The 19,646-nt window shown below is 38.4% G+C and overlaps 1 protein-coding gene across 5 annotated transcripts in view; it reads right to left on the reverse strand.

The window, feature by feature from the left end:
* Nucleotides 1–7,841: 7,841 nt before the first annotated feature.
* The window catches only part of cyth1 (cytohesin 1), a 178,460-nt gene continuing 166,655 nt past the window's right edge, over nucleotides 7,842–19,646 (reverse strand). For 4 of the 5 annotated variants that reach the window (XM_033044279.1, XM_033044278.1, XM_033044280.1 and 1 more), the window contains exons 10-13: nucleotides 12,217–12,295; nucleotides 11,401–11,472; nucleotides 10,695–10,849; nucleotides 7,842–9,118 (exon numbers count right to left, since the gene is read on the reverse strand). In XM_033044279.1, the coding sequence (XP_032900170.1) occupies nucleotides 9,040–9,118; nucleotides 10,695–10,849; nucleotides 11,401–11,472; nucleotides 12,217–12,295 (385 nt within the window). In that variant the 3' untranslated portion in view covers nucleotides 7,842–9,039. The remainder of the gene's footprint in view (nucleotides 9,119–10,694; nucleotides 10,850–11,400; nucleotides 11,473–12,216; nucleotides 12,296–19,646) is intronic. The other variant, XM_033044277.1, reaches the window with a different exon arrangement.

Consider the following 19,646-nt stretch of genomic DNA (forward strand, 5'->3'; position numbering starts at 1 on the left):
ACTAATTATATGCTTTAATTTCAGGTCATCCAAGTAAGATTATTTTATATTTGTTTCAGAATGCTTCAATCTATGATAACTGAAAATTTCATTCAGTTCTCTTAATTTTTAAGAAAGTTATGGTCTTTTGACTGTCCATGATCACATATTTTTTGTTATGTCCATAGAAAATCAATAGGGAACAAGATGCTAATTTCCGAGTATGAAAATGGCCATAACTTTTTAAATACTTGAGATATGAAAGTGAATTAGGTGTCAAATTAAACTTATTTTTATGCTTTATCTGATGGGATAAATTGCAGACTTGATTTTTAAAATCTCAAAATTTTGTAACATTGCTAAATACATGAGGGAAGTGCAGGGAATAAATAAGGGAAATGAAGGGAATAAATGAGGAAAACTAGGGAAATACAAGGAATAGACGAGGGAAATGCAGGGAATAAATGAGTGGAGTTACACGATTTTTAGATTCTTACATTTCAATGTATTCGGTCGATGGACGCGGCGGAGACTGAGCGCGGGTGCTGCACGTCCTCCCTACCTCCGCCCGCACTGCGAGCTCCAACCGCCGCCCGTTTGAATATAACCGCCACCCAACCGTCACTCAACGACCCAGCCCTCAACACCACAGATCTGCAACGGAAATGCATAACCCACTCCAATGTCGCGCTTCTGATTTAACAACTTGCATCAACCTTTCTGGAATGCAGCTGGTCACGGCCGTGACACCAACATAGTTATCCTTCTCTAGGTCGGTCTTTGCCTTCTCCCCTGCGCTGCTGAGTGGGAGCGGCTGATACGGTGCGGTAGGCACCAAAGATCATAAAGCGGATCTTTGGTAGGCACTTTTTAATGCATTTTATTGAATTTTTGACATGTATTTGTTTTGTTTGTGAAATGCATTTGTTTTTGTTTGTGAAATGCAGTTGATTTATTTGTGAAATGCAGTTGATTTATTTGTGAAATGCATGGTTTTTTGAAATACATTTGATTTAATTTATTTGTGAAATGCATTTGTTTTGTTTTTGAAATGTATTTAAATTATTTGTGAAATGCATTTATTTATTTTTGAGATTTATTTTGAAATGCATTTTTCATAGTCGGAGTGAGTGATACAGTGTGGAAACAGGCCCTTCGACCCAACTTGCACACACCGGCCAACATTTCCCAGCCACACCAGGTCCCACTTGCCAGCATTTTTGTTTTGTTTTTGATATGTATTTTGAGGAATTGCCTTGTGTTCAAAAGAATAGTATCCGTCCGCAGGCAAACTTTCGTTTCTGAACTGAGATCGGGTAAAGGGACCACAGCAAAAACAAATTTCTATGCTAGAAAATGAAGGTTGCTTGGCGTACCGAAGCAACAAATGCGATGCTCTTTTCATATAATTACACCGGACTCCCATGAATATTAAGTACATTTGCATTTGCCACTTTACGTTTCAATGTGACGGGGCTTAATGCCTCCGCTCCAGCTATTCATATTTTCATGATCGATATCAACATTAAACTACTCGCTTTTGCATTAACCGGAGACTATTCATATCAGCCTTGGTGCAATTTTGGACCAAAGAGCTAAATTCCAGGGGGAAGATAAACATGTTCTGAGCTTTGAGGTATAGTTGCTGGGACTCCTGGCAGAATTGAAGTCAGGAGAATGATGCCACTGTTTGGAATGGTTGTGCGATGGTTGTGCGATGTTATCGCCATAACGTTGTAGGGCGATGACCTCCCGTGAATCGCAGTTTCTCTGGTGTTTTCTGTCCGCATTTTCTCTGGTGTTTTCTGTCCCACTGCGATTTTTTTGAGCGACGACGGGCGTCAGTCACTGACGCCCGATGTCGCCTAAAAACCGTCAAGTAGTAGGACAGGATACGACACAGCTGCGTCAAGGTACGACACTCCGCACCACCAATTTCCATGCGGCACCATAGGACAGGACACGCGTCACCATAGGGCGGCATGCGACAGCATAGAACAGCGCCTGTAACGTCACAGCCGTCAAACGGCATCAATGTACGTCCACCTGCGACACGAAAGGGAAAGATATACGACAGGGTGCGTCATCTGGGGCACATGACGTCATTTGATTACCCAGCTTCCCTATAAATCATGTTGCATGGTGACGCACAATAAATGAGCATAGGCAATGACCATGCATCACCATGCGTCACCTGTATGTCATCGTGCGAAAAGGCGCACGACATAAGACACGCAGATGTCGCGTGAGGATTTTGAACATTCCAAAATCCTGGGGCTGCAGGGAGACACCGCGAGTCACTACATGCCACTACATGCATCATGACCCGACCACAACGCAACAACCTCTTTTCAGGCTGTCGCCTAAAATGTCGCCCAAGTGGGACAGGCCCTTTACTGTCTGATTCTATTTTCCGATCTTTACTCGTTGCAGCCATTACTCAAAATTATTTCATTCCTATTCGGTCCCCCTACCTTTTCTATTAGGTCTTTATTTCTGAAACGTCAGGTAATGAGGAATATTCAACTCCCAGCAATGTTCACTTTACAAGCATATATACCTGTCATGGTTATTAGATCAATCTCACAAATCTCCAAATATATCTGCAGGTAATTATGTTATAACATGTTTCCAAACCGAATATTCAACACAATGCAATTGATGAATTAGAGAACACTCAGCCCCTGTCCCACTGTATGAGGTAATTCACGAGTTCTCCCGAGTTTTCCCTTGATTAAAACCCGGAGAATGTCCGTAGGGGGTCTGTAGGAGTTTGTGGATGTCTCTTAGCGGCTCGTAATGCGGTAGGTATAAAAAGTAACCATTTTTTTCATCACGAGTATTTTTTTACTCGTGGACATTTTTGCAGGGATGAAAAAAAGTCCCGAGTTACCTGATGTCCCGAGTACCTACCGTTAGCATTACGAGCCGCTACGAGACGTCCACGAACTTCTATGGACCCGCTACGGACATTCTCCAAGTTCGAATCAGGGGAAAACTCAGGAGAACTCGTGAATTACCTCGTACAGTGGGACAGGGGTAACACACGATCCAAATTGATTATAAAGCGATTTCAATCGGGAACTAGAGAACCACATGTTATTTTTTTTAAAGTGATTAGCAGTAAATAGCTGTCTTGCAAAAAAAAAGTTTAAGGAATAATATTGCTTCTCAATACCTTCCGGGCAGTAATCACCGTTGTCTCGTAAGAAAATAACTTTGTCAGTTTCAGCGCAGTTGGCCATGGACATTGGCAAGCAATCGCTTCTATTGATACTTGTGCAGCAATACTTTTGTTAACCAATGTGATTTTCAGGAACAAAAATAAAGTTTACTCAAGATCAGTTAATTATTATTATCATCATGTCTGCTGAGATGCAGTGAACAACTTTGTTGTGCATTCTTTCCAGGCAAATCATACTGTACATTAGGTAATAATAATAATAATACATTTTATTTATGGGCGCCTTTCAAGAGTCTCAAGGACACCTTACAAAAATTGAGCATGTAGAGGAAAAACATGTAAGGGGAATGGAATAAATAGTAGAGACATGACTAGTACACAAAGTAAAGACAGAATTCAATACAAAACACAGTATGAGGCAATTAATGCACAGATGAAAAGGGACGGGGACGTGGAGCTAAGGATAGGCAGAGGTGAAGAGATGGGTCTTGAGGCGGGACTGGAAGATGGTGAGGGACACGGAATTGCGGATCAGTTGGGGTAGGGAGTTCCAGAGCCTGGGCTCTGTCCCCAAAACTGCGGAGGTTGGACTTGTGGATGGAGAGGAGACCGGCTGATGTGGATCTGAGGGACCGTGAGGGTTGGTAGGGGTAGAGGAGGTCAATGAGATATGGGGGGGCCAGATGGTGGAGGGCTTTGTAGGTGAGGATCAGGATTTTGTAGGTGATCCGGTGGGAGATGGGAAGCCAGTGAAGTTGTTTGAGGACTGGAGTGATGTGATGCCAGGATTTGGTATGGGCGATGAGTCGGGCGGCTGCGTTCTGGACCAGTTGGAGTCGGTTGATGTAGGTGGAGCTGATGCCAAGGAGAAGTGAGTTGCAATAGTCCAGTCGGGAGGAGATGAAGGCATGGATGAGTCTTTCAGCAGCGGGCGGTGTGAGAGAGGGTCTGAGTTTGGCGATGTTGCGGAGATGAAAGAAGGAGGTTTTAATGACATGGCGGATGTGAGGCTCAAGGGAGAGGGTGGAATCAAAGATCACGCCAAGGTTGCGGGCCTGGGGAGATGGGGAGACAGTGGTGCCATCGATGGTGAGAGTGGGGTTATTGATTTTGCTGAGTGTGGCTTTGGAGCGTATGAGGAGGAATTCTGTCTTATCGCTGTTGAGTTTGAGGAAATTATGTTGCATCCAGGAGATGAAACGCAAAAACGAGAAAAAAAAAACAGAATAAAAGTGTTGCAACAACAGGGAAATGTGTTACAGCTATTAGCAGGTAGTCATCAGAGGCGTAAATTTCAATTTCGTAATGATGAAAAACTACCAAGCATTTTTCAATTTAATTTCAGGACATACATTTTCTTGAGTTTGGCAAGGAATCTGTCATTAGTAGCTGCTTTAAATTCGATTTACAGACAATGTGTACACATAATTTAGAGAGCTAAGATCATCCTGCAAGAAAGCAAAAACATAGACACCAGCAAAGAACTACCCCTTGTTATTCCAGAATTTGTAATTATTGTACAATGTTCTTAATAATTTATAATTTTCATGGTGATAGATGAGGATTGCTAAATAATATAGCATCAAGAGTTATACAAGCCCCCCCTTTCACCCTGCCATATGAACAATGCTATTATGCTGGAAAGAGACCAGAAAAGAATTACAAGGATGTTGCGGGGGGTGGGGTGTGGGGGGGGGGGGGGGCGGGACTATTACTTGGAGCACAGGAGAGTTGAATCTGAGGTGATTTTATAAATGTGTATAAAATCATGGGATTAGATAGGGTGAACACAGAGTTTTTTTTCATGGGGTGGGTGAATCAAGTTTAAGGTGAGAAGGGAAAGATAGAAAATGAACCTGAGGGGCAATCTTTTCAAATAGAGGATAGTGGGAACAAGCTGACATTTGAAATAGTTGAGGCAGGTCCAATAAGACATATTTACAGGTACATGGATAAGAAGGTTTTGAGGGATATAGGACAAACATAGGCAAATGGGACTGGCTTAGAAGGGAAATTATGGGCGATTTTGGCTTAAAGACTTATTTCCATGCTGTATAACTCTATGACCAATAGATTCCATTGTAAAGCAGACACTATCTTTTTTTTCCCGACAACAGGTTTTAAATGGCACTCAAAAGATTGCCCTTACTGGGCTGGTACCCACCCACCCGTGTGTTCTGAATGAGACTAGCAACATTATGTCTTCCTCCCCTTCAGCCTTCTTCTTCAATGGACCATCCTCTTTAATTTCTGACAAATCCTGTGTCAGTCATCTTCCCATGCATGCGATTTCTCCGCGGATTTTGAAATTCGGTAAATTTATTTATTTTCCTTTTAAACTTGTCTAAATCCGGCCCGGACTTACCATCGCAGAGCCTGGAACTTTTGCCAAGGATCGCCAGTGTTGGAGCTCCAACCGCGGGGCCTGTGGATTTAACACTGTGAAGCAGCGGTCTCCGGTAAGAAGCAGCCGACTTGGGAGCTCCATGCCGATCCTTCCCGACGCCGGAGTTCCGATCATCCTGACGAGAGGGCTTGAACAGCGGACTGTCGGCAGCGGCCCCTTCAAAGGCCCAGACGACGGGTGAACAAAGGAGGAAGATGACTGAACTTTATTGCCTTCCATCACAGTGAGGAATGTCGATTCCACTGTGGTGGATGTTTATGTTAAACTTTATTTTATGAGCTGTGTGTATTTTAGATTTTTACTTAGTATGGCATATGATAACTCAAATTTCACTGTACCTTAATTGGTACGTGACAATTAAATTGAATCTTGAATCTTTCCGCGAGACAGTGAGCCGCTGCGCTGATGGTTGAGTGCGTAGAAATCCGTGGAGTCTATTTTAGCGGAAAGCATATACCCGGGTGCAGGACCACCGTCTTTGTATGCGCATCTCTACGGCTAGCGCTTAGCTCCGCACATGTAGAGTAGTAGTTTTCCTCTGTCCCCTAGGTCAACCGTACCGGAGTTGGGGCAGGGAGCACAGAGTTACGTACACGTACACAACGCTCGCACTGCATTCAAGAGTTGTATGTCATAGACACTACAATGTTCTTTTTTTTACCCGATTCAATCAGGTAAAATGTGTTATTGTAAGATATAATTTTTAAAAATTACAGTATAAATTAAGGGTAAACAAGTAAGGAAATTGTGTCATTTCAAGGCATAATTATCAAAAATTCCTGTAAAGGATACTTCTCTTCAATTATAGTAAACAAGCAAGGAACAGGTATCCTATAAGTAGGTGTAGGTATATTATAAAATATTTTCAATATGACAAGTGTAAACAAGCAAGGAGTTGTCATTTTAAGTATGTGTAAATTAAGAAGTGACAAGCAAGTAAAATGTGTAATTTCAAGGTACAATTATCAAAAAATGTCTGCATAAAGGGGGCGCAACCACCTTTTACCTCCGCCAGGGGCGTTGCTGCTTGGAATCCTACCAGGATAGACCCCCATCTCTCTTCCTCCTTTTTCAGTTTTTTTCCTGTCTCATGCCTGTCTTCCTTTTCAGTATCACGTGGATCTTTTTCACCAGCTCTGATTTACTCTTCTATCTCCACCGATGTTCACTCCTCCCCTCACCATATCTCCCATACAACTGTTGCAAACGGGAGCAAAAATACTCCTTCCTGTCAACCAGGGGATCCAGACAACTCTTCCAAGTGAAACAGGAAATTGCTTTATGCTTCTTTCAATTTAATATACTGCCTTAGGCCTCACAATTTAATATCCTAAGCAAAGAAGAAACTAAACACAGATAAAGCAACTGCTTTGCAGGACACATCTATTCAGCCCAGAAGGTTTGCTTGGGTAGCACGCAAAATACTGTTTCTCGGTATACGTAACGACAATAAACCAATACATATTCTTTTAAGTAGTTTTTATGTGAAACTTTTGAAACCATGAAAATTACAAAAAATGAAATGTATCAGTATTTAATGAATATTGTTAGTTTTCATAAAGTACTAATACAATCATTGTGGGAATGTATCAGTACCTAATCAGTGAACGTGTCAGCACTTAATGAATACACAAAATATGTGTAAAATATATATATTACACTAAACCCAATAATTTAAATCATTTTGCAAATTCTAAATCTTTTGGCGAATTTCAAATTGTTATGCCAAACCCTTTCAAACGGTTATGCCCAAACTCTTTATTATTAACCATTTTTGTTCTTTGTAAACAACGTATACCTGTTTTTTTCTTTTCTTCTTATAAACTGCAAATTAACTCACCATTCTGTTAATTTTAATATGTCATAACTTGGATCTTTATCCCGGTGCATCTGAATCTGTTTGTAGAAATATGTTCTCACAGCCCTTAGGAATTGCTTCTAGGTCTTTTATGCTGATAAAACTTATGGCTGTATTGCTGTACAAAAGGTTGTGCTAAGAAGATTGAAACAATGACACAAAATGAATCCATCAAATAAGCAGGTTATAGGTTGAAATCTACAATACTTTCACATTTGGGATTGAAGTCCTGCAACAAACTCACCTTGACGAGTTTTTCCTTGTTGTTTTCAAAACCAGGCCTGTCCAAAGGGCTTAATAAAGATGTGACGTACAATTGTTAAGTGCCTTTCTAAACTGATCATGACCACGGTGTCTATTATTTTATTTTCAAGTTGAGCAATAAAAAACTGCAATAAGCTTTAACAATATCACAAGCTTTAAAAATTTATATTGCCAATTGTTAGAGGAAGCATTTAGTATATTTTACAAATCATGTAAAAATTGGTATCACAATTAAAAGCTTTTAATGGTTACATATAACAGAATCAAACAAACAATTTCACTGACCAAGATACCGAAATATCACACAAAAATTGGGCATTCAGCTGATGAGGATGAAGTTTTCTTTAGGACGAGAAACAGTGTACAATTAAAAAGTACAGGAAGGAGATCTCTTTATTATTACATAAAATTTGATTTCTTCGATCTGGTTTGTCAGTGCTAAACTACAAGTATGAATGGCAAAGATTGAAAACCTTACTCCAACAATTTATCCTCACAACTTAAAATCAATTGAATAAGTACAAAAAGAAAATTTATACATTAAGTATATACAGCTCTGATAAATAGACTAATACTGCTTAGTCATCTCTTTTTTCCGTAATTGTTCGCCAGTGCATTGAATAATGAAAATCAACAAGAAAAAGTAGAACATATATTAACAAAAAGCTTTAATTAAAAAATTAAGTCAAAATGTACTGTCTGATGGACAGATGATTCTTTTTGCACAATTCTTTCAGTTATAATATAACTGGTTTCATTCCTGGAATATCTTCATTTTCCAATTCGCATGTCACCACATATCTTGCTCCATCAGTTTGGACTGTTTGCACACCCTCGTTTTGCCGACACCTTGATTCTTTGCCCAACACCTAGTAAACTTTTCATTGGCAGATGAAACGCAGAGACTCTGGCTTTACCAACTTTCCATGATGAATGTTTTCCATAGCTTTCTACATATCGATTTCTCGAGCTGACATGGATTTTCAGTCATACCAGTCCTTTGAATACTGCTGATAGAATCATAGGCCCCTTCCAAAAAAAATGTTATATCAAGAGCCCCTTGATAAGAAATATAAAGCTTTGAGGAGGTAAAGTAGCGGCCCTGGACTCCACAAACAGACCAGCTGTGCAGAGGAATATTGAGAGATTTTGGAGTAAAAACTATATCCTCATTAGTTGAGGAACAGGCAACAAAAGAGCCTTCTAGCTTTCAGCACTTTGCTCCAGCACAAGCACATACCCAGCCCTAGAAAGCACTGTGGTTATTGATACTCGAAAATTGACCTCCTCAGGTCATATGGTCATTAGAAAGATAATTGAATCAAGTTGCAAAAAAATGCTGTCATCCTAATGCTTCTTAGTTGAGGATACTTTCTTCTTTCTCGCCGCTAGCATTTCATAGAAAGGGTCTCTGCTGATTGCTGCCCTACAAGTTAAATCAAGAGTTCAATATTTTAAACAAGACACCATAATACATTGAATATAAATGTAGCATCTAAAACTTAATTAAATCCCCTTGCTTAATCCTTCAACACCCGCATCCATTGTTGGTTTAAATCGTCATTATCTCTTTTTGTTAGACACTAATCAGCACTTCCATCAATTTGGATGTTGTAAGAAAAGGTAGAGCAGAGCAAGGAAATGTAGCTACCAGGAAATGTAGCATTGACTTTCAGAAAATTCTTGACATGATCAATTGTGAGTGAGTGAAACACTTAAGTGAGTGGAAACATTTGCTTCGTGAAGCGATTGGATATTATTCAAAGGAGCTCTTGTGAAAACATGATAGCAACCTGCATCTTGGGACATGCTGCAAATGCAATTCACAAGATGTTAACTGCTCCTCATGAAAATCAATGTGCGCAATATTGTACTCTCACTACAGAATCTGGATGATCTTTCCAATGTTTAATCAAAAGGAAGTTTATATTGATTCAGTAGATAGGAAGTTGGGAACTGGTAGAAATTTAACCTCCATAGCATAACTGCATGGCTCATGGTCATCTCTTGGAATGTCACAGACCTCAGTTGGTAAAGTCTTTGAAAACCTATATCTGTAGATGCATGGCTCATGTGGAGTTCCAGGAACCATCTTGTCTCCAGGAGCAGGATCTTTGGAAATGGCATTTGCTCCATGGAGCCCTGTCCTAACTTGCAATTCAGTGTTCTTAAAATTATATGATTCCATTTAACCCAAAGCTTTATGTAGGAAGGAACTGCAGATGCTTGTTTAAACCGAAGAGAGACACAAAATGCTGGAGTAACTCAGTGCGACAGGCAGCATCTCTGGATAGATGGAGTGGGTGACATTTTGCGTCGACCCTTCTTCAATCAATCTGTTGTACAATCAGCTTTTGAACCAATGTCAACAGGAATAGCCCTGTAAATTGTGGCTTATTTAAGATCGCACTGCATTTTGCTCCTTGCTTTTCTGTCACCCAGTTAAATGGCAGTAGTTTTCCGGAGCTTTGGGCTCACATGTCCGCTGGAAGAGACAGAAACAGGTATTGTGCAATGCACAAAATCATTACTTGTCTGCCTCTGGGAAAGTATCTGACACACTAAAGTGGATTGTCATGGGTAGTATTTAACTGCCAGCTAAAATAAACAACTCTGTTGGAACTTATTTTAAACTCAATTTAAATTCTGGAATAGAGTCATAGAGCATGGCAACAGGCCCTTTGGCCCAACTTGCACACGCTGACCAACATGCCCCATCTAAACTAGTCCCACGTGCCTGCTTTTGGCCCATATCTCTCTAAACCTACCCTATCCATGCACCTGCTTAAATGTCTCTTGAACGTTGTGATAGTATCTGTGATGGTGGATGAAGGTATGACTTGGTGAACATTGATGTAAGTGAGGAGCAATTGATATCACTGAATTAAAGAGCATTGTCAATTCCAGTTTCAGGCTACTGTACCTCTAATTCTTCAAGCCTAATATTTTGAAAAAATACTCATAGTGTCAATAGCTTGAATGGTGAATAATTATTTACTCACTTTATACATTTTATCCATTCATCTTTCTCCTCTGGGGTTGGTGCAGATATCCTGTAAACTGTATGACTTCCTTCTACCACTCGTCCATCAGCCTCCGTCTTGCAAGCCTTAATAAACTGGTCTTTATTATCTGGAATGTAAAGCTCAAAGCAATTCTGAAATTTAAAGAAAAAGAATTGTAAATTCTTTCTTAAAAATGAGTGAACTAACAAATTTGCTGTTAAGGTTGTATTGTTGTATTATATTGGATGGAGGTATCAACTGGGAGAAGCTATTTTGTGGGGAATTCTGGATTCTCTCTTTCCAAGGCTGCATCTAAAAAAATCCAGTTCTTAAAGTCGTGGTGAAAAGTTATTTAAAGACAGTTTCTTCCTTACAAAACTTGTCACATCTCTCTTAAACTTCAGATCCTTCTAATATTTTACTCTGCTGCATACTGACAAATCACAAAATGCTTTGCAGGAATGACTAAACCAACATAAAAATCTGTTGAATTAAATCATATTAGAAAGAAATAGAGAAATATCGTTTGAAAACGTACAGAATTTCTCAAGTTCAAGTTCAAGTGAGTTTATTGTCATGTGTCCCTGTATAGGACAATGAAATTCTTGCTTTGCTTCAGCACACAGAACATAGTAGACATTTACCACAAAACAGATAAGTGTGTCCATATACAATAATAATGGGATATTTCTGATTAACTTACTGGCTTTTTTGAGTCTTCTACTTCTCGGATGCTGAGGTTTTCAAGGGGAATGATTCCTCTGGGTTCTTTGTCCTGAAAAAGTACCATTCTTTTAAGCCAAAATTCACAAATAATAATTTCCGTATATAGGATCTGTATAGTCTAAATGGGATCAGTAACAAAGCAATAAAAATAGAAAATATCAAGGAACCCATGTTGGGCTTGAGGGGTGTGGGTGTAAATCTGGGTTTAGCTTTACGCATCTTTTCCACACATTACTACATTTTCGTCATTTTGCACTCACATTGAAGGAACAACTTACTGCCTAAACTACTATTAATCAGTACTTTGGTGAATACCAATAGACATTTAAAAAGTTGTGTTATTTATTATCCATATTTGGACTTCAACATTGAATGCAGTTGCTTTGTACTTCAATTGCTCATTGACATTTGGGGGCAATTCAAAACTTTACATCTCTTGTACTGAATGGCCCTTCGATAGTTAATGTCTGTACTGACATCAACCAAAACCTCATTTAACCATACAAAGCAATGACCCAAATATTTTTCCTTTTAAGAAAAGCAGAACATAATTTATCATAAATGGTAAGTAGGTTGGCCCCCTTCGGTCAGAACTGACCATAGGTCTTCCTAGTTGTTGGCTGCTTACTCCAAACCTCGGCTAGAGCAGCATCGCTTGTGGCTGAAGAGACCAATGCGGGAGTGACAGTCTCTGTCACAAAGGTCACATTAAAGGTTCACAGTAAAGGATAAAACACAAAAGTTCACAGTAAAGGATAAGTAGCATTCTGAAAACTTAACTGCCCTAACTTACCGTGGTGTATTCAAAGTAGTACAAGCAGTTGTCAGTCAGAATAAACCAACGTCGCTTCCACGTTTTCACTCTTCCACCTGTAGTTTGACAAATGTGTGTTTGACAGGAAGAAAATAAAGAGAAAACGCAAAAGGTTCACAAGTATTTCATTAAGCCTGAGGCATAGCAGAGCCTTGCGATTGTGCCAGTCTCCATAAAATGTAGGCAGCATAATCATTTGTCCAGTCACAAAATTATCCATGCAATTTGGCAATATTCCTCGTTTTTTTTTTTAATTGAATTTATGTGCCACAGGGCTAAGAATTTGAGTTTCTTATCAGCTGATCAAATAATGAATATTGTGGAGGACTTGGAGAACAACACAAAACAAGGTGATGCTTGGCGATAGTAGCATAGAATAAGGTAGCATGTTTTATACACATATACAACACCACATGCCACTGATAGGATGCACATCATACTGAACGTCAAGGCTTCTTCTACAATACTGCTATCAGGGTGAAGTGAATTTTATCTGCATAAGGAAGAGGCAAGGCATGGAATTATGAGCTCTTAGAATGGATTGCAGGATCAAAACATGATTAGTGAAAATAAAAAAAATGATGATTGCAGAGCACATCAAAGTGAGAGATCAGGTTTCACCTTAAAATTACTCAAGAGAAAAAAATATTTGTTTTATTGACTGTATTGCACAATCAAATTAGCTCAAAGATGCTTTAGGGTCCGGTGAACAAAGAATTAATCGCTTTACAAATTTCACTGTTTTATGTAATAATTGACCTAATTCTAAATATTTGTCTATTTTTCTGTTTGAATATCACTAGCAAGTTATAAAATTGGAGTTGACTTTTTTAAAGATCAAATATATAAAAGAAAAATTAAAATATGGAAGCTATTTCATTATGCACAATATTGGGAATTAACACTAGCTTAATCCTATTCACACTCACTGACATATAGGTTTAGTGCATGATAAGGGAATATAATATCTATAATGGTAATCTGTTGTATTTACTAGAGCAGGATAACTTGGAAGGGGTTGTCTTGCAACAGTACATATACAAAATAACTTCAGAGTCAGAATAATAATTTAAAAAATGAACTGTTTTTAAAACATCTGAAATTGCACGAGATCATCCAATTGGCCTTGATGCGAATATAACACAAATAAAGCAGCTTTAAGTGGATATCAAGATGATTTCGATGATTTCCAGCAAGGAACATTACAGTAAAACATATTGAACACACTTTGTTCCAGTAACATTCTGAAAGAAAGCCATTAAAGATTGAGAAATTAACATCAAGTAAATTCAACAGGATCCATTGATTAATAAGTGATTTAAGAAAAAATCAAGTATTCATTAAAACAATGCTAATTGGATTTGGGTGATTTAAAAAAAAAAAATGCATTTTATAAAGGACTAGACCAAAATCAACACTGCACAACAAAATGAACTGTATTACCACTGGGTCATGGGATTAACCGGAATTGTTGCAACTCTTAAATGGAACAAATCATCTCTTGAAATAATTAATGGGGCATGAATGTCAGAAGTCCAGTAGGTCTCCAGAACAAAACCCTTCTTTTGCAGTTCAACAAAGGCTATTGGTCTACTCCTAATATAAAAGCATGCAGAGCAGTTAGATGTTTAAAAAATGTTTATCAGAGCTTGCCTCTTGAATTGTTCAGAAATGAGATTCTTATATTTAACCCACTGCACAAAACCTGGTGACTAGCGCTACCACCTGGACAACTAGTTGAATAACAGAGAAACAACAAACTTATCAGATAGACACAAAAAGCTGGAGTAACTCAGTGGGATAGGCAGCATCGCTGGAGAGATGGAATGGGTGACGTTTCGGGTCAAGACCCTTCTTCAGACAGGTTAGTGATAAGGGAAACGAGAGAATAGACGGTGATATGGAGAGATAAAGAACAATGAATGAAAGATATGCAAAAAAGTTAACAATGATAAAGGAAACAGGCCATTGTAAGCTGTTTGTCGGGTGAAAATGAGAAGCTAGTGCGACTTGGGTGGGGGAGGGATAGAGAGAGAGGGAATGCCAGGGCTACCTGAAGTGAGATAAATCAATATTCATACCACTGGGTTGTAAGTTGCCCAAGCAAAATATGAGATGCTGTTCCTCCAATTTGCGTTTAGCCTCACTCTGACAATGGTGGAGACCGAGGACAGAAAGGTTTGTGTACGAATGGGAAGGAGAATGAAAGCGTCCAACAACCGGGAGATCAGGTTGGTTCACGTGTGCTGAGCGAAGGTGTTTCTCGAAATGATCGCCTAGTCTGCGTTTGGTCTCGCCAATGTACAAGAGCCCACATCTTGAACAACGGATACATTAGATGAGGTTGGAGGAGGTGCAAGTGAACTCTGCCTAACCTGAAAAGACTCAGGGTCCCTGGACAGAGTCGAGGGAGGGGGTATCACGACAGGTTCTTCTGAATTTGCAGAGGAAGGTACCCGGGGAGGGGGTGGTTTGGGTGGGAAGAGACGAGTTAACCAGGGAGATGCAAGTGGACCTCTGCCTCCCCTGGAAAGACTGTTTGGGTCCTTGGATGGAGTCGAGGGGGGAAGGTAAAAGGACAGGTGTTGCATTTCCTGCGGTTGCAGGGGAAAGCACCCAGGGAGGGGGTGGTTTGTGTGGGAAGGGACGAGTTGACCAGGGAGTTTCAAAGGGAACGGTCTCTTCGGAAAGCAGAAAGGTGTGGAGTGGGAAGATGTGGCCAGTAGTGGGATCCCGTTGGAGGTGGCGAAAATGTCGGAGAATTATATGCTGTTTGCGACGGTTGATGGGGTGGAAGGTCAGGACAAGGGGGACTCTGTCCTTGTTTCGAATAGGGGGAGGGGGAGTAAGGGCGGAGCTGCGGGATATCGAGGAGACCCTAGTGAGAGCCTCATTTATAATGGAAGAGGGGAACCCCCCTTCCTTAAAGAATGAGGACATCTCCGATGCCCTGGTATGGAACACCTCATCCTGGGCGCAGATGTGGCATAGACGCAGTAATTGGGAGTAGGGGATAGTCTTTACAGGAAGCAGGGTGGGAAGAAGTGTCGTCAAGATAGCTATGGGAGTCAGTAGGTTTGGAGTAGATGATTTGTCATTGGAGTAATTGAGCCAAAAGGAACAACAATTTATTTTCACTGCACCTTTAAATCTCCTCAAAGTATGTCTACTTTGAAGAAGTTCTCCTCCTCTACCAGCATCTGCAGTTCTTTCTTACACATTTTATCATATTGATGACATTGGTTTAATTCTGCATTTCTATTGCCCTGTTCCAAACAAAATCTAGACAGAAAAATTGTGTGGTATTTGGAACTGCCATCACAATCGTGCACTGTGTACAAACTATCACAGTGTAGATCTTGTCTGATGTCCTACATAACGATTATTCATTTAGAATTAGGTCAGTTATATAAGACAGTGAACGGAAATTAAACAGCTAATCACAAATGGGGACGGTTGAGCCACTTCCTCATTCCTGACTAAAGTATGTCATTAGTTGAGGCCTGAAAATCATAGAAGATAGTGCAAAGGACAAAAACATCATATAGAGTACATTTTTTTAATGTCAGAATTTTAGATTTACTTTAGTTAATATTGCAATGTTTTACACAACACTGTAACTGTGTTTTCAAGTATCAACATTTAACTTCCTTTTAAGTTTTAATTTCTAAGAAAGTGGGTAGCTACATTTTCTATTATCTCCTTTTGTAAATGTTTTTGTAAAAACATGTCTCTTTGCCTCTGTCACTGAAAGAACAGAATGCATTGCTGCTTGCAAATAACCATCAAGTGTGCTTCCAGCCAGACTCTAGAAGGCCTGATGTAGACAGCCCATCTGTAGAATGGGAGCAGGCAGACTACAGTGTAAAACTGGGAACTTGAATTCCACAGCAGCACATGTTCATGCTCCAATTGAAAATTAAAAAAGCATTATTTTTAAAAAACTACATCAATTCTCTGTGTCACTGCTATTGCAAAAAAATTAAAATCTCTTCCAATAAGATTTAGATAATAGACAATAGGTGCAGGAGCAGGCCATTTGGCCCTTTGCGCCAGCACCCCATTTAATGTGATCATGGCTGATATTATTCTTTATTTTAAATGTCAGTGACTAGGTAATTCTGCAGTTAGAAAACACTGAAAAGTCAAGAATACTGCCAGAATTTAAAAACTAAAACTGTTGAAAGACCATTGGAAGAAAATTATTTATCTTCACCTTGATATTCCAGATATCACATAGTGCCCCCGACATATTAATCAAGGTTATTAAAAAAAAAATCAAATCAAATATTACAGAATTATCAATTAATTTTAGTAACTAATGGTAGTCCATATCTCACACCACATTATTCAAATATTATTCCGTGGTTTTACATGAGGGAACATGTGGAATCTGTACATTTACTAACCAAGAGTGTTAAGTAGTTCTATTGAATATTTGTAAGACTATTAAATTGTAAATAAAATTAAAAGGGAATGGAGAAAAATATTTTAAATTTAATATATGTTATGATATCTGCTAATGGCAGTGGCTGCTACCTGTATAAATGTTATAGAATTGAATGTAACACATCCATGGACGAAAGTTATCAGCTCAAAATTGTAATTGTTAGCATGCCACAGTAGGAATCAGAAGCACAAGACTGGTTTCTAGGCCAATTAACAGCCACATCCATTGCACAGTAGATCATTCAAGAAAGGTAAATTCATTAATAGTGTCACTGGAGTGGCCTGAGACTTGGATCATGAATTCCTATGGTAGAAATTACAATATTTTTTATTAACTATTAAAGAAAGTTATTGCAAATGATTTTTTAAATCCCAAATTAGAACTATTTTGATCAAAAATCATATATTTTTACATTTGGAAATAATTACTGTCAAATCTGATGAAATGTAAACTATATCAGAATGTGCTTTATTTTTCAAACCTTGCAAGTTTAATTAAACTTAGTCAATTTGTATCGGTGCATGTACTTTTTAATTAAATGCAATATTTATGCAAACATACATTATTGATGTTTATCAGTGACTGGGGAAAAACTAAAAGTGAGAAATGAACTGAATTGTCTTAATGAGGTCTTCTGCACAATTTAAATAGTGCAATTAAATTCAAAATAACATCAAATTAAAGATTCATCTGTAATTCTGCACTCTCAAATACAATTTAAATTATCTTGTTCCATTCACAGAATCATTCAGCATGAGGAGACTACTTAGTTCATCTGTCTGTGCCTGTTTTTTGTAAGTGCTAGGTAATTAGTCCCATTATTCTGCTGTTACCACAAAATTAAATCTTTGCTGCCTTGGGGTGTGGAGGGAGGGGAAGGAGGAGTGTGAAACATGGACTAATTGCCCTATCTATTGGCAAAGGTGATGATAGATTTTCTCTTTGACCTGCTGCAATCCTTTTGGTGAAGGCATTTCAGCAATGGTATTATGGATGGATTTTCAGGATATTAACCTTGTGACACTGAAACTATGACAATACATGCCCAACAGGATGATCAATGGCTCAGATTATGAAGATGTGATGATATTAACTACCTAAACATATCTAACGATTGAAATCATGGATTAATGAGCAGTTCTGAAGATATGAAACAGACGAGTTTTGGCAAGTTAATATACAAATAATTTAAAAAATTAAATCACCCACAGCTAACGAGTGAATAAATTCTGAATGCATGTGAAAGAATATTTCTTCAAAGTAGCTTACAGGAAATTAAATTAATCTGTTGAAATTTCTACATCATGTTCATCATCCTTTCAAATGTAAATGCAACACGCATAATCTCAGATATGACTTTATTAAAAATCTTTTGTTAAATTCCAAGAGTCAAGCTTGAGCGTTTAATCACACTTGCATGATCTCATTTACCTTCACCACAACAGGCTCTGGGTTTTCCACTTATGAAACACTTCTTTTAACCTCCAGAACACAGTATAAGGATATGAAAATCAGTAGGACACTGCAAAAGCAACTGTCCCTGTAGGACAAAGGCCACAGATTGATCACCATAAAAGCAAAATAGCGGTACAGTGGAAACCGTTAAGTGCATAATGCTTCTACAAACTTTTGTTACCCTATCAATTTGCCACTAATAGGTTTGATTTACTAACCGAATAAGGCAGGAATACTTTAATCAATAAATATTACCTTAATATTAAATTTTAGATTAAAAAGTATGTACTGCATCATTATTTTGGAGATTCCACATTGAATTCAATTAGTATATGCATTTCCGCTTTATTAAGCTTATATTTACATTTATGCATTTAAGAGTGGTCCACTGCAATGCTACCTTAAGTTCACACGTAGCAAAGAGCTAACAAACACCCGCTAATGAAAGCAGCACACCTCTACCACCAGCTGTCATAGACAAAGACCAGCAGCACCCTTGGCACAATTAGCTACATGGCAGTGTGGTACATACCTCCTGTGTGTATAAGGAAAGAGAGCCAGTCATGTAACAACCAAACGGGAAGGAAAGAAAATTAAAAAGGAAAACAAAATTAATTTTAGAAATTAACCCTTTGAGTACTAGAATTGCAGAAGTGACTTGATAAACCGACTGCTTTAAAATGAGAAAATTATATACAATTTCTTTTGCTCTATTTTGAATTTTAACTGGAATATTCTGAACACCCATATTTATTCTAATAATATCTTTGCAAAGTTTCAAAATCATTTACTATTTCCTTTTTTTTAAATTCTCTAAAGGGCAACTTGACAATTCCAAATTTGCTATTTTGCACATTGAATCAAAAACAAACTTGGAAATGTATGAAACCCAATGTTGGAGAATCCATTTAAAATGTTTAATAAAATCCTTGAAGGGCCAAACTGTAAGATATCAACAGATTATCTTGTTAGTTATGGATACATTTCACACTATTAAATGCTGGATATCTCTTAATTTAGGCCGTTTTCCCTCAGAAGAAAAATTCCAAATCATCTTTTAGCTTTGTAGTATATTTAATTAATAAGATTTCTTTCCTACTTTTTCCATAGTTGCCTGATCTTCTTCATGGTGAATCTAAAACTAAATTAACTGTTTACCTTTTTGGAACTCCCAATGGCCAGAACATTCAATGAATCGTAAAGAGATATCAGGCATATGGCAGTTAGAAGTACAATGAACCAGTAAGAAAGTGGCCAACACATCCTATACAAATGGGTTCCTTTGATCCACACCATTGAGAAATTAAAGTTACCCGTGGTGATAGCTTTCACTATTAAACACAACTTTTACTCAAGATTAGAAAAAAGTCTCTGTACAGGTATTTATTTGAGGTTGAATCCATGCTATTAGCAGGGTAAGATAAAGTTCGAAGAGTACATTGATCGCCAGTTTTGAATAATGAATTCTTCAGCAATGTAACTTTATCAGGTAACAAAGGTGAAT

This window comes from Amblyraja radiata, chromosome 26, assembly GCF_010909765.2.
Source record: "Amblyraja radiata isolate CabotCenter1 chromosome 26, sAmbRad1.1.pri, whole genome shotgun sequence".
Taxonomy (NCBI): Eukaryota; Metazoa; Chordata; class Chondrichthyes; order Rajiformes; family Rajidae; genus Amblyraja; species Amblyraja radiata.